The sequence below is a fragment of the Nicotiana sylvestris genome, chromosome 4 (genome assembly GCF_000393655.2).
Source record: "Nicotiana sylvestris chromosome 4, ASM39365v2, whole genome shotgun sequence".
Taxonomy (NCBI): Eukaryota; Viridiplantae; Streptophyta; class Magnoliopsida; order Solanales; family Solanaceae; genus Nicotiana; species Nicotiana sylvestris.
The window spans coordinates 64,896,277-64,911,563 of NC_091060.1; the positions used below are offsets into that span (position 1 = coordinate 64,896,277).

Here is a 15,287-nt window from a genome sequence, read left to right on the forward strand (position 1 = left end):
CGATTTTTTATTTTAGACACTCAAACTCAAGGTTATAACTTATACCTATTGAACACCTAAACTTACGTTAAATTATGTCTATTAAACATATATTGCTGACATGGCATAGCATGTGTAATACAATTTCCTCCCAGAGCGTGAAAAGCCTTACTTTATTAGCTTTTTAAACTTTTTGCTTGTCTCCTCCGGCCTCAATCTAGCGCTACCATTTCCAACACCTCCGCCATCATCCACTTTCCTCCTCCCTTCTCCTCGTCACAATTGTCACCACCACCATCCGACTTCCCCATTCCTTTCTCTTTCCTCGCCACCACCAAATTTACCACAATCCACCACCAGCCACTCCTCCGTCTTCGCCACCACCAGCAACTTTAGGCCACAAGCCAGAAAGAAAAATGCATTAGCCAAAATTTGACTGTGACTAACTAGTTTGATTGGGGAAAGAACACAATGGTGAGGAAAATAACTCACATTCAGCTTCAACATTCGCACACCTGCATCCGAACAACGTCTTCCTTGATTTTGTGGTTAATAGAAACCCATCATTTTGAATACTACATCAACAACGACCCAGTAAAATCCCACAAGCGAGGTCTGGTGAGGGTATTATATATGCAGACCTTACCCCTACCCAAAGGAATAGAGAGGTTATTTCCGGAATTTTGAATAAATTTCTTAATTCTCAAATTGTGCAATAAAATAAATTAGGTCCCAAACCACCTGGATTAAACACATCCCAGAATAAAAAAAATAATGGTAAATCACTTTGCAATGTATTAATGGTAAATCACTTTGCATTGTATTTAATATCTAGCAATCACGGTCATAGTCGAAACAGAGAGCAAATAGAGAGGCTCGAGAATATCAACAACCGAAAAGAGTCAATAAGTAATAAAGCTCCCATTTTTCTCCACATAAACCTTTCAATTTATCTTCTTCGTCCACCAAATAATTTTCTCTGTAACTTCCAATCAATGGACGATTTTGCAAAAAAAAAAAAAAAATCTTCGTAACTCTTCATCAAAGAAAAACCAGTTCAATTTTTGGGTGTGGGGTGGGTGAGCTGGGTAGGTGGTTCTAGGATGGGTGGAATGTTGGATGAGGTGTCAAAAGGTAGTTTGTTGATTTTATGTGTAGAACTCACGCGTTTGCAGTTTTTGGGTGACTGCAGAAAAGTGTTCAATTGGCGCATTCTCTACCTGTTTGAAATGTTCAACGTTCAGGTATCTAAATGGAAAATACGGGCCAGTTTAAAAAGTTTTTTTTTCGGTAATGAAGAAATTTTATTTATCATTTAACTAGTAGAGCTATATGGCCCGGTCCTCCTATTGGAAGGAGACGTACGCATGCTAGTAGTAATATTGTTACAATCAAATGAAGACATTAAAGAGGTTTCAAGCATAGCCAAATTATTTAAGACAATAACATTAGTGGTATTGCTCCTAGTTGTGCTAAGGACCCGTTTGGCCATGAGTTTTGCCAAAATAAATTTGGGATTTATTTGAAAAACTCATGTTTGGCCATAAATTTTTCTCACATTTTGGCAAAATCCCAAACCCCAAAATCACTCCAATTGCTGATTTTCGGCCAAAACATGACCGTTACATTTTTCTAAAAATTTTAAATATTACCCCAAACTTTTATAGTTTATAAAAGAGCCCACATGTATTACGACCAACTAAACCATATCTGCTCACTTGCCTCTCATTAATCTCACGCATTTGCTTCGCCCTCTATAAATAGAAGAGAACTCCACCGTAAATTTTTCGTGCCAATCGATTGCAATCCACATCAAAAGACGAAATTTGAAGGTAATTTAGTAAAATCTACTAATACTTGTTTAAATTTTTTACAGATTTGTATGAATTTTCTTCGGCTTTGTTTTGCTGGTTCTGTATGAATTTTCTTCAGCTTTGTTTTGCTTAATTTGTATGAGTTTTTTTACATATTTGTAAACCCTCCCCATGTATATGACGTCTCTCATCTCCTACATTGACTAATCTTTGCTTGTGATGATGATAAATGGCTATCTCTCAAAGTAACAATATTATTTCATCTTCTTGGTCATCTGATAGGGAAATGCATGCTCGTCGTGGAGATTATTCGTATAATGTGGGAAAATTATATTACAGAATAGCTAGTTACGATCATTTTTTGGGACCGATGGATCTTGTATTATTATTGCAATTTGACGAATTGTAACAGCTAGTAATTCTGTTTTTTATTACCAGTTAATATTAAAATATCATATTATGATTTTAGGATAGTTTATTATAAAAATGATAATTTTATACCAAAACTTATTTATGTTCAGGACTATGGTTTGTGATAATGATAATGAATGGTATTGATGAAGGTTTTGTATACACAAGATATCAAGTTTGTTTGTTTGGTACTATTGGGTATTTGTGATAGTTTTTGGAACTTGTGGGTATAACTCATGTTTCATGTTTTTTCAAATAAAAAGTGAAATATGTTTTAAAAAATCATGTCCAAACACATTTTCATCTTCAAACCAAACTTAGCCCAAATCAAATTTTTCAAAACAAATTTGGGAATTTATGGCCAAACGTTAGCTAATACTCTCCTTGTCAGCTTGCACAGCATCCCTTATGTAGTCTAGGGAATTTGAATATAAGTGATTATAGTAGACATTCGTTTGCTTGAATTCATGTTGTGCTAATTCATGTGCTACCTTGTTTCCTTCATGGAAGTTGTGTTGGATTGGTGGATTTCCCAACATCTTCCGCCAGTACCTGCAAGTGGAGATAAGTGGATTATATGGTGGGTAATTGGTAGTTTCGATTATTGATGGTATAGAGGTTGAATCCGTCTCTACTTGAAGATTGGTCAAGTTATAAGCTTTTGCTAGTTTTAATCTGTAGCATAATGCTTCAAGTTCCATGTAGAGTGGGGAAGGGCCATAACTCTTCTTACTAATCCTAGAATCCATTCCCCAATGGAGTTTCTAAATATACCTCCTACCCCTCCTTGTTTAAACCTACATGTAAAAGCTCCATCAATGTTCAATTTTACTTGGTGCATGGTGGGGGCTCCCATTTGGTAATAACTGTTAGGGATCTGTCTAGGTTGTTGTAATTGATATTACTACAATGAAGATATTCCATGGCTCTTAAGATAACATTATTACTATTTATTGGATTTCAAAGATTGTGGAAGGTATTTTTATTCCTATTTAACTGTGCAAAGGAAAAGAGACAGTCCCAAGTTAAGGAGTGGCATGTACATGTAATTTAAAGCTTATGTTTGTAAAGACTATCTAGATAATGGATAGATTGGGTGTCAAGGGTTTGCGTGTTAACACCTAGTTCTTCCCATATATGTGTGGCTATTGGGCAGAAGAGAAAAATGTGTTGTGGTGTTTTCTCAGTGGTGCTACAAACTGAGTAGTACAAGGATGTATCAATTCCAATATGACATAGGTAGCTTTTAGTAGGTAAACGATCATGGTGGCATTGCCATAGGAAATATTTAATCTTATTCCAAGTTTTTAGTTTCCAAAGTCATGCAAAATTTTGCTTTTGGTTTGAGTAGTTTTTGGAGTTATAAGAGGGTAAACAGACTTTGTGCTGAAAATTTCATCTATGGTGGGGGCCCATATTGGTGTATCAATATGGTGGTAGTCATTAATTGTTTTGAAGGAGTGAATTTCGGTTGAAATGTGGGATGGGAGCTCAAAAGAAAGTTTTGATAAGTACCGTGAGTTCTTTCTAAAAATGTCAGAAATTTTGAGATTTAAATCATTAGGTGATAAGGGACCTTGAATCATGCTACGTAGGCTTTTTGTGCAAGGTAGCTAGTTTGCATGCCAAAAGTCAATGTTGGTACCATCTCTAATATGCCAAACAATAGCATTTTCACAAATTGTCCAACCTGTGAGAATGTTATTCCATATAAAGGAGTGAGATTTATTTGAGTATTAACCAACGTAATTGGAATTGATAATTTTAGCCCAAATACCAAAGGAGTGGCTGAAGAATCACCAAGTGAGGCTTATAATAGCGGCAATATTTTTGTTAGTGAATTTTCTTATTCCTAGACCCCCAGCATGTTTTGACAGTAAGATAGTGTCCCATTTTATGTAAGTGGATTTTTCTGGAGGCTTGGTTACTGGACCACAAGAAATCACGTTGAATTTTATCAATTTGCTTGTGGATTTTTTTAGACAGCATAGTGTATTGCATAAGGTGGTTAGGGAGGGCATTGAGGGTGGTTTGAACTAGATTTGCTCTTCCCGCAAGTGAGAGAAATTGGGTTTTCCAACTAGACAGTCTTTTATTGAGATTGTCAAGGATGAATGTGTAGTCAGCTGGCCTAGGTTTGTTAGTCAGAATTGGAAAGCCCGGGTATTTTCCAAAGCTATCACTGACTTTGATATTAAGGATGGTAGAAATGAATTTTTTTAGATTAGTAGAGCAGTTCTTTGAAAAGATTATTTTAGATTTAGTGTGGTTTATTTTTTGCTTTGATAGGGAGCTAAAGTAACGAAGACATCGCTTTATTGCGTTGGCAGATTTCTCATTGGTTGTTGCCATTAGGGTTAAGTCATCCGCAAAAAACAAGTAGGAGAGGGGGGTCCTGTTGGGCTTAGTTTTATAGGGTCCCAAAGAGTTAACTCAATTTGGTGGTTTATAAGGATGGAGAGTAGCTCAATGCTAAGGATGAAAATGTATGGGGACATAGGGTCACCTTGTCTTATTCCCCTTGATGGCTTGAAGAACTCCGTTTGGGAGCCATTCACAAGGACAGCAATACGGGAGGTACTAATACAAGATATGATAAGTTTAGTGATGCGTGGTGGAAAGTTAAAGTAGTGCAGGGTTCTACGAATGAATGACCATTCTAGTCGGTCAAAAGGCTTTTTCCAAATCAATTTTAAGGAGGACTTTCCCCTTGGTGCCTTTAATTTTATTGTAGTGATGGATAATTTCTTGGATGATGATGATGGCATTATCAGACGCACGTCTTCCTTTAAGGAAGCTGGATTGAAAAGGGCCAATTAGGTTATCAAGGAAGGGTTTGATACGGTTGACAATAATTTTGCTAATAACCTTATAAATTGTATTGCAAAGCCTAATCGGTCGGAAATTTTTAAGGTTATTCGCATTAAGAAATTTGGGGATTAAACAAAGAAAGGTTGTATTGAGTTGCTCGGGGATGGTGTGAGTTGCAAAAATGGTGTGACAATAATCAAAAACTATATTCTTAACAATGTGCCAATATTTTTGGTAAAAGAATGGGTGTATGACGTCCGGGCCAGGAGCTTTGAATGGTTTGAAGGAGAAAATAGCCCTAGTGATCTCATAATTTTGTAAAGGTTTGTCTATGACTGCTAAGTCTGTGTATGATGTGGAAGTTGGGAATGCTTGTATGCTGGCCCAGTTAGATGTTTCATGGCTTGTTTGATAAATGTTTTGAAAATATGTGAAGGTATGTTGAAGGATTTTATAAGGGGCATTAATCCAATTGTTATGCTCATCTTTGAAAAAGGAGATATAGTTTTTTCATCTTCAATTAAGGACACTTATATGGAGGAACTTAGTACTTGCATCCCTTTTACTAAGACAATTAATACGCGACCTAAGTTTCCAATAATCTTCCTCAATTTTTAAACTGTTACTATAGTCATTAGTAAAGGTTTGTTCAAGATTCTTCAATAAGGTACTAGTAGGATAGTTGGATCCCACTAATTCTTGCTAGAATTTTTTTCTTCTTATTAATGACATCACCAACAGTGGTGCCAGTCCACGTATCTAGAACAATGGAATTAAAATCTGGATGATGGCACCAATAAGTTTCAAGGCGGAAAGCACGTTGAGTGTGGTACCTATTCTGGTGGGAGAGTGAAATTAGGAGGGGGGGGGGTATTCAAGTTTAAAAAGTTGAATATGTATTCAGCCAAATACTTTATATCCACTTCGCTCTAGTAACATCACAATAGTATAACTATAAAACTTCAAAAGAAATATAAAAATGAAAACATGAACAAGGAAACAGAAATTGAAAATTCTTGGGAATGAGGACACTTCTAAAAATGAAGAATACGAATTAGCGATAGGCAAACCCAAAGATTATAACCAATTGAGAAGCGCTCCGTTATAACTGAATATATCCCCCACTTATAATGGCACAAGTGAGAAAAATATTGCAAAGCCAATTGGAAAACCTGTGTTATAATTCTTCATTTTGAATCTGATCACCCAAAATCTTAGAACAAAATAATACTAGAACAATGCACATCTCAGAACTTTTAACTAGTCCAACACATGACCTCCTCCTTTGAGCTCCTCAATAGGCAAAAATTGACTTTGACAATGGCGTACACGGTTATCAGATCATAATGTACAATGCCACCTTGGAAGGTAAAAAAGAAGTAAGCAATGTCAGGCATCTGACTGATTCCCAAGCAAAGCCACCACTTGAAGCTCAACCAGACTGCCACTTCTTCAAAACAATTGAATAAACTGCACAAGGGAGTACAAACAACGAACGGAAGCTTCTTCATATTGAAAAAAAGACGAAATGCTACAAAGCATCCTCTTATAGAGCCATTCAACCTCACAAATCACGAGGAAAATTGTTGATTTGGCCTTCCTCCAAGACATCTTTGTTATTCACCTTATAACTTATCCGTATACGCATGACAATGGATTTCTGGGAAATAAAGATAATTATATAGCAGTTAAAGATTCACAAATTCAACAGTGAAGTGAAAAGTACACTCAATCTCCCGGTTTAAAAGAACTGCATAATTTTGAAATATATTCAATTCCGATAGCTGATAAACAAATTGGGTTGTTGTTGATAAACAAATTTCTATTACTAGTTTCAGTTTCTTATAGCAAAGATTGTTACATAAGAGAACAACGTACAGCTGTAGCTATCTTTTCAAACCTCTACAAGGGAAAATATTTTTTCAACAATTTTAAGAGTTTCCAATCTCTCCCATCTCATATCCAATTTACTCAGAATCCACAAAGATAGTACCATTGGTAAAAGCCAGAACTCATAAAGCATATTTTCATTATTATAATTTTGTGGATCAACGACGTACAAACATTCTGTAATAATTTTCTCTTCATGAGCAAATGGAACAAATGAAATTCTGTAAGTTAGCATTGACTCGTAATCCTGTAACTAAACTCAAAGAAGATTGGATATGCAACATGTTTGTTAGAATATCCGTATCAAGTTGATAATGAGCCTGGACGATTTTTTATATGAATCGCCTATATGCATTCACTCTATTTGTGTCAATTCCTTTCTAATACTGGAAAATATTTGTGCTGTTAAGTCAAAATAGGGGCTAAGGCTAGAGGTTTCTAAATCATACGATCTATACATTTATTTCTACCCAATCAAAATCTATTAAAAGTAATACAAGACAGTAAATGAACAATTCACATACCTTGCCATGTTGGCTGTTTGTGACTCTTAACTTTTGTGTGATTGATCCATTACCACTTGCAGGTAGGGTATTACCGCTAGCTGGATCCAATTGCAGCTGAAGGAACTGCATAGACATGCCAAATAACTTAGTCAAGAGATGACTAATGGTACATGTACTGAGAATTTGGAAATTAGGGTATCCAATATGTATCAAATTGACAGTCAATTGTGATAAATCAAAGGACAGGTAATTACCAAAAAAATCAAAGGACAGGTATACCAAGAATTACCAATTCATTTAAGCCTTCAGCAAATTGTATCAGAAGATTCTCTTTCAGAACTTAAAAGATGAACCTAAAAATTGTATTGAAAGATTTTCTTTTAGAACAAGAGACCCATTTACAACAGCCTCCAAGCCATCACCGATATTTCAACCGATCAGAAAAGATAACCATGTTGAGATATTTGGAAGGCATGAAATCCACATCAAGGGCAATGCAGCCCTGTATGGAGAGAAGATTTAGTGACACACTTAAATGACTTTATTCCAGATAACTACCAACTCTACCTATGTGAGCCTTGCCGGTCCCAAGCCCAGATAAAGGAGAAGGGTTGCGGTAGGCTGACAGCTAGCTTAGAACTAGCCAATTCATTATGAATCCTGGCCTACAAAGTGAAAGGTAGGTTTTATAGAATTGTTAGACTAGCATTGTTACAATGAGAGTGAATGATGAGCCTTAAAGTCCAACATATTCACAAGATGAGTCTCATAGAGATGCGGATGTTAAGATGAATGTACCGTCATACAAGATTAAAAATGACCACATTCGCCAAAAGGTGCAAGTAGCACACAGTGAGGATAAAATGAAAGGTCGCTTGAGATGGTTTGGATTTGTTCATGTCTGTGTCGACTTCCAAATGTTTTGGTTTATAGTTGTGAAACCATGGAAACTGAAGGTGTTAAAAGGGAACGAGGTAAACCTAAAATCACATGGAAGGAAGTTGTCTCAAAGACCTATAATTTCTTGGAATCTCTACAAACTTAGCGAAACATAGAGCACAATTGAAGAAAAAAGCGATACCAATTAGCTGGGAATACATTTTAGTTATGTTAGTACGTTCATTTTAGGTCTATGCTTTCCAACAGTCTTTAGCCCTATCGGTGGTTTTTATGCCATTAGCAAATATATAGAACTTTTAGTACCTTTTATTTTTATTTTGTACGATGTTGGCTTGAGATGAATTTGAATGGAGAAATATAGTCGGTGAGAACTCATATAATAGACCCCAACTTGTTTGAGACTAAGGCACGCTTGTCATTGTATACCCGGTATCTACCAAAATGGTAAAAGCCCAAGAGTCAAAATCGACAATTAAAACAAGCCCCTTGATCCCCCCCCGGGACAGTCCACGCCCGGGGTTGGACATCTGGGCCATGGACAACATGGGGCTGGGGATTATAACGAAAAGTTGTTGGATTGGCTATGATATCGTGTAAAGAAAATTTTGGGTCTAACTCATCTCAAAAAGCCAGCACATGATGAGAGGATGATTGCCCAAACCACAGGAGACAATAGTTCTTTCTCCCAACTAATGTGGGACACTCTAATACATGGACCGTCATTCTTCCAAGAAGAAAATAACGAAAAGGAAAATAATAACACAACAAACTAACTATTGGATGATTGTTCCTTTTCTTACCTTTGGAACTGCTGCCAAGAAGATGAAGTCCGTGAAAACATCTTGTGACTTATTTGTAAAACTACCTTCAATAAGTGTTGTCTGTGGGTTTCCAGGCTGCTTTGACCAATTGAATGTTAATTTCAAGGAGCTGCTCTCAAACGCAGTAACTGATGAATGTCCCGCACCACTGCCTTCTGTAACTTACAAAAATGGTTTCAGCATTTCAAGAACAAAATAAGACTGGCCGAGAAGATTAAAGAGCCGATAGAGATTATACCAGACATTGGTGGACTGGAAGGAAGCCCATTCAATAAATCCAACATGGAAGAGTTTCCACCTGTAGATGAGACTTGCGCTGAAGGAGCTGAACGTGTGGACAATCTATCTAATATATCCAATGGACTTTTATTGTCTATATTGGAGGATAACATCTGAGCTGTAGATGAGCTGTTTTGAGCAGGAGGAGTTCCAATCGACAAAAGATCGAGTAAAGCATCAGTGCCACTCCTTTGGCCCTGATTTGTATCTGAAATTCAAAGAGAAAAATCAACTATGAAGTCAAGTTTATGTTAGATGTCAATTTATGCTTGGAATGGCCAAAAGATGCCAATTTAAAATTTTAATTACAGTAAAGCGGAAAAGAAAAAATGTGAGGATGATCAGAATTAAAAATCAGGAAAAGAATTCTGAAAGATTTGTGCAATACATAGCAAATGTGACCTGATTGCAAAGACACTGGCGTCAGATTGACACCAAGAAGATCCTGAAGAAACTCTCCACCAGAAGAGCTAGGTGCAGGAGCATCATCTAAACTAAGATCGAGTAAGTCAGCAACAGGAGCAATACTGGGTTTGGCAGCTCCATTTGGAAGATTAACTGATACTCCTTTTGAAGTTGACACAGCTGCCGGCACAGAACCAGCTCTCCTTCCGCTGAAAGTTGCTTCATCCAGAACTGGCATTCTCTCTGCTAGCGAAGACCTGAAAACATACATCCAGCAACTCCTTAGCTTAAGTACACTAAAAAGACAACAGAAGGCATAGAAACAACTTTCCACAAGAAATCAATCAAACCTCATATTCTGATGCCTCTCGATAATCGAGTTAAATTCAATAGCTCTCTGTTGCAGTTCAAGCACAAAGCTTCCTTTATACTGACCAATGATATCATTTATCCGCCTGCACCAAACAACAGCATTGCAGATTACTCACTTAAGACGCATTAGAAGACCAACTATTTTTAAAGGCACTGAGCATCATGTTAAGAATATTAAAAAGGTAAAAATGCAATTTACCAAGTCTGTGCCAAGACCCAGAGGTTAGTTAATTTGATGAGTAGTTAAACAGCTGAGGTTAGTTAATCATAGATGAGGTGGACGGCTGAGATTGAAAGTTCAGTAAATGTGCTCAATGGTTGTTATTTAATGCTGGCCAAATAAAATAGCACGTGTGGAAGGAAAGGAAGGTTTTTGTTTATTAGCCAAATTCTGGTAAATTCAAATTCCCTCCCTTTCACGTTTTTTGTTTTTCATCTAATTCTTGTTCCTAATTCAATCCCCCATTCATGAAGAGGTATAGCTGAGCTATGGCATAAGGAGTAGAGCTGAAGATTGTTGAATTTCCCTTGTTTCATTTTTCAGTTGTTCTCTTTTCAGTTTCGATCTGCATTCATTGTATGTTAATTTCCTCTTCATTAATAAAAACGACCTCTGCTCTCGGTTGATTGGGAAATTGTTTCATTAAAGTATGCGATTGCAAGTAGAGAGAACATTCCCAAGGAACTATACATAATACAGCCTGAGAGTAATGTAGACAACAAACAGATAAAATCAAAATTAAATACAAACTTCCTTCTCAACATTGATGAAAAGAATAGGTATGTTAAGAAAACGAACATTGGCCTAACTCAAACCTAAAAGTTAGCGTACGTGGTGAGAATTGTCCTAAACCAATAAGGAGACTCTAGCATATACACTTAACCCATGTGGGGTTCTAACACTCGGCGTGCAATTTTGGAAGATAGAGCAACATAACATGAATGGCCCAACATTAGGTAGTACAACATACCCCAGCGCTTTGGTTTGATAATGAAGGAAGTACAGCGCAATGTGTGGTAACTAACATCAGAAGTTTGAACTCCGCAGGAAGGTAGAGGGGAAATCCCTGGACCTGTGCACCAACTAGGGCTAGGCCAGCTAACCCAGGAATTTCTCAATTAACATTGGTTAGTCCAACATCAAAAACTCTGGCTATGATTCCATGTTAAGAAACGGACCTTGGCTTAATTCAACCGGAATGTTAGTGCAAAGCAAATGAACCTTCAGTCTAACCCAACCCAAAAGCTAGCTCATGAGGTGAGGATTGTCTAAGACCATATAAGGAGACAATAACCCATTCTTATTTAAACCACGCCTAGACTGGACCCCAAGAGCATGGAAAATATAACATAAGAGACCAACATTGGGCAAACAGAAAATAGGGATGGATCTGACTCAAATACTATGTAAAAATGATGGACCTTTATTCTAACTCAACCCCCAAGGATTGTCCAAAATCAAATAAGGAGACAACAACCTATTCCCTCAACCAATGTGGGACACTTAACCGCTAGCTCAAGTGGTAAGAAACCAAGATAATATGAAGAGATTACAGCTCATACACTTACCCAACATGGGACTTTATCAAGGTTAAAAGGAAGGTACACTTCTATTTCTCAGCAGAAAAAGGAAGGTACACTTCTTCAAGAAGACGAGTATTAGAGAAACCAAAAGAAGTTGCATAGAGTTGAAAAGAAGATTGCAAGTAGTCTCTATAGAGATCAAACATCCTTTCTAAAAGAGAAAACCCAAGAATTACCACCGAATATCTACACCTTTGGCAGAATTACTCGATTGCAGAAGGAATGTCTTGAAGTTCATCAACATGGGTAGGTAATTAGTAACCCAAAAGCGAGAAGGGGAAAGGAGCTGCCTCAGTATAAATTAATCGAGGCAAATGAGCTAATTAATGGCAAAATGAAATGGACATGGCAAGGCTATATAAAGGGAGAAGTAAAACAAAAACAGCCTCCGGTTACTAGAAAACGGAGAAAGAAATAGCTCAACCTGATCAAAGGCAGTGGTGGTCAGAATTGTGTTAAATGACTGAAACTAATCCATCTTTAAACACATATCAGCATTCCAGGATGGAACTTGTATCAGGTTTTCATAGTCATCAAAATCTTACTTATTGAAGGAAAAGGAAAAGTTTCTTGGCTCTTCAGAAACTTAAGAGTCAGTCAATTAATCAATCATAATATTGATGGAAGAAACATAAAGTTATTCATAATGCTTGAATAAGGTTAATTGGTAGGAAGAGCATCACATAATTGTTTAAATTAAACTAGTTAATGGATAAAGTTTTGAAACTTGTGAATAGTTGAGAAGCAGAGAGAGGCTGAAGATTGTAAAAGCACAAGAGGCAGATTTGATCATGCAGACTATACCAAGTTCCACATAAAAATAGAGCATGATAGACTGTATTGCTGAATAGGAAAAACAGATATCCAACTGAATGGAAAAGAATACATACTGTGAACAAGATGGAAAGCGACTTGACAGCTTTAACAAAGCAATCAGACACATTGCCCGAGTTATAAGATCACACGAATGGCTTTTGATGGATGTCTCCACCACATCCAAAGCATCCGACTCTGTCACCTGCTCCAAAAAGCTTCATCATATATGCCCCAGAAGAAGAGAACTATTATGCAGAAAAAGCTGAAACGATAATAACATGCACCCAACTTCAAAAAGGCAAAAAGCTTAATCTCTTTTTGATGAAGAAAACTTAAATCTATTTTATTAAGGAGATATAGAAATTGTAAGAAAGCGCGGCAGAAAAATATATTATTGATGTTCTATATTAAATGTTTACAATAGCCTTATTTATAACTATATACAATACATATTTTGCTCCTATACTATGTGGGATTAGGGTTATTTACATAACTATCTAACACTCCCCTCAAGCCGGTGCATACAAATCGTATGTACCGAGCTTGTTACCTATGTAACTAATATGAAGACCAGTGAGAGACTTGGTGGAAATATCTGCAAGCCGATCATTCGACTTCACAAACTTTGTAGCAATATCTCCTGCAGGATCACTAAGCAGTTCCCCCTGTCCTGGCAGAAGTTTAGATCCATCGGAGTGTCAACACGTCTACAACCCGTCATTCTTGTCTCCTCAAGAATGTCTAAGACATACTTCTGTTGTGAGATCACAATACCGGAGCTAGACTGAGCAACCTCAATACCCAGAAAAAACTTTAATCTACCCAGATCCTTAGTCTGAAAGTGCTGAAAGAGACGTTGCTTCAACTTAGTAATACCATCCTGATCATTGTCGGTAATAACAATATCATCAACATAAACCACCAGATAAATACAGAGATTTGAAGCAAAATGCCGATAAAACACAAAGTGATCAGCTTCACTACGAGTCATGCCAAACTCCAAAATAACTGTGTTGAACATACCAAACCAAGCTCGAGGGGACTGCTTTAGACCATAGAGGGACCGGCACAACCAACATACAAGGCCACTAGACTCTCCCTGAGCAACAAAACCAGGTGGTTGCTCCATATAAACCTCATCCTCAAGGTCACCGTGAAGAAAAGCATTCTTAATGTCAACTGACAGAGAACAGCCATGGATAGAAAAAGGCGGACTGATACTATTTTAGCCACGGGAGAAAAGGTATCACTGTAATCGAGCCCAAATATCTGAGTATACCATTTGGCAACAAGACGAGCCTTAAGTCAATCAACCTACCCATCTGGACCAACTTTGACTGCATACACCCAATGACAACCAACAGTAGATTTATCCGAAGGAAGAGGAACAGGCTCCCAAGTACTACTCGTATGTAAAGCAAACATCTCGTTAATCATAGCATGTTTCCATCCTGGATGAGACAGTGCTTCACCTGTAGACTTAGGGATGAATACAGAAGACAAAGATGATACAAATGCATTACGGGTGATGACAGATGATGGTAAATTAAACCGACATAATGGCGGACTGATACTATTTTAGCCACGGGAGAAAAGGTATCACTGTAATCGAGCCCAAATATCTGAGTATACCATTTGGCAACAAGACGAGCCTTAAGTCAATCAACCTGCCCATCTGGACCAACTTTGACTGCATACACCCAATGACAACCAACGGTAGATTTATCCGAAGGAAGAGGAACAGGCTCCCAAGTACTACTCGTATGTAAAGCAAACATCTCGTTAATCATAGCATGTTTCCATCCTGGATGAGACAGTGCTTCACCTGTAGACTTAGGGATGAATACAGAAGACAAAGATGATACAAATGCATTACGGGTGATGACAGACGATGGTAAATTAAACTGACATAATGGGGATTAGGATTAAGCCTTTCCGTAGAGCAATCGGTTGACTAAGAGGAGACATGTCCGCAGTATTAGCAGGATTAGGTGCAGAACGTAAATCAGCTCGACCTGATGCTAGGCGTGGACGACGATGATAAGTCAGGAGGGGTGGAGCTGTAGAAGGTTGAACTGGACTAGGCGGTGGAACTGGAGCTATAGGTGGTGGGGCTGGAGTTGGAACTACAGGTGGTCGACCTAGAGTTGTAGAGGAAGATGAATGGGAAATAGTGACTAAATCTTCAAAAGATCGAACTGGTAGCACCTCAAAAATATCTAAGTGATTACTTGGACCTATTAAGTATGATTGGGATTCAACTATCCAGAATCAAGTTCCATTCTTTGTCTTGTTTCCCCACTCACTTTTGTTCTCTCTTCCACCCCGTGTATTTGGGAGCATGTGTTTTGAACAATGGAAGCTATCACTGAAAATGTTTGTTTACATGCTTTGCACTGAAGGAACTCAATATAATCTGGTAAAGAAATCGTCCAACTATTTATAGTATTGGATCTCATTTTGCTACAACCAATTTTTCAAATTCTAGACTAAGTTGTATGGTTTGGATTGAAGAGAGGTCTAGCACCACTGTAACTCCCAAAATCGTGGCTTGCTAGAAAAAAGGAACCAGCCGCCGGAACAGTAGCCGGAAACTGCAAATAAATCGCCAGAAACATAGAAGTCGTCGGAATTAGGTGTAAACTGGCTGGGTAGGGTCGGATTTGCCTTATGAACAAGTTGTCTTGAAGAAGCTCAAC

At 37.6% G+C, this 15,287-nt stretch overlaps 1 protein-coding gene across 3 annotated transcripts in view; it reads right to left on the reverse strand.

Moving 5' to 3' along the window:
* Positions 1-6,069: 6,069 nt before the first annotated feature.
* The window catches only part of LOC104224239 (AP-1 complex subunit gamma-2-like), a 28,990-nt gene continuing 19,772 nt past the window's right edge, over positions 6,070-15,287 (reverse strand). The window contains exons 12-18 of one of the 3 annotated variants that reach the window (XM_070171953.1): positions 12,663-12,790; positions 10,167-10,271; positions 9,814-10,073; positions 9,371-9,619; positions 9,112-9,293; positions 7,430-7,534; positions 6,070-6,485 (exon numbers count right to left, since the gene is read on the reverse strand). In XM_070171953.1, coding sequence (XP_070028054.1) covers positions 6,468-6,485; positions 7,430-7,534; positions 9,112-9,293; positions 9,371-9,619; positions 9,814-10,073; positions 10,167-10,271; positions 12,663-12,790 — 1,047 coding nt within the window. In that variant the 3' untranslated portion in view covers positions 6,070-6,467. Of the gene's footprint in view, positions 6,676-7,429; positions 7,535-9,111; positions 9,294-9,370; positions 9,620-9,813; positions 10,074-10,166; positions 10,272-12,662; positions 12,791-15,287 lie in introns of all 3 variants that reach the window. The other 2 variants (XM_009775848.2, XM_009775849.2) reach the window with 2 other exon arrangements.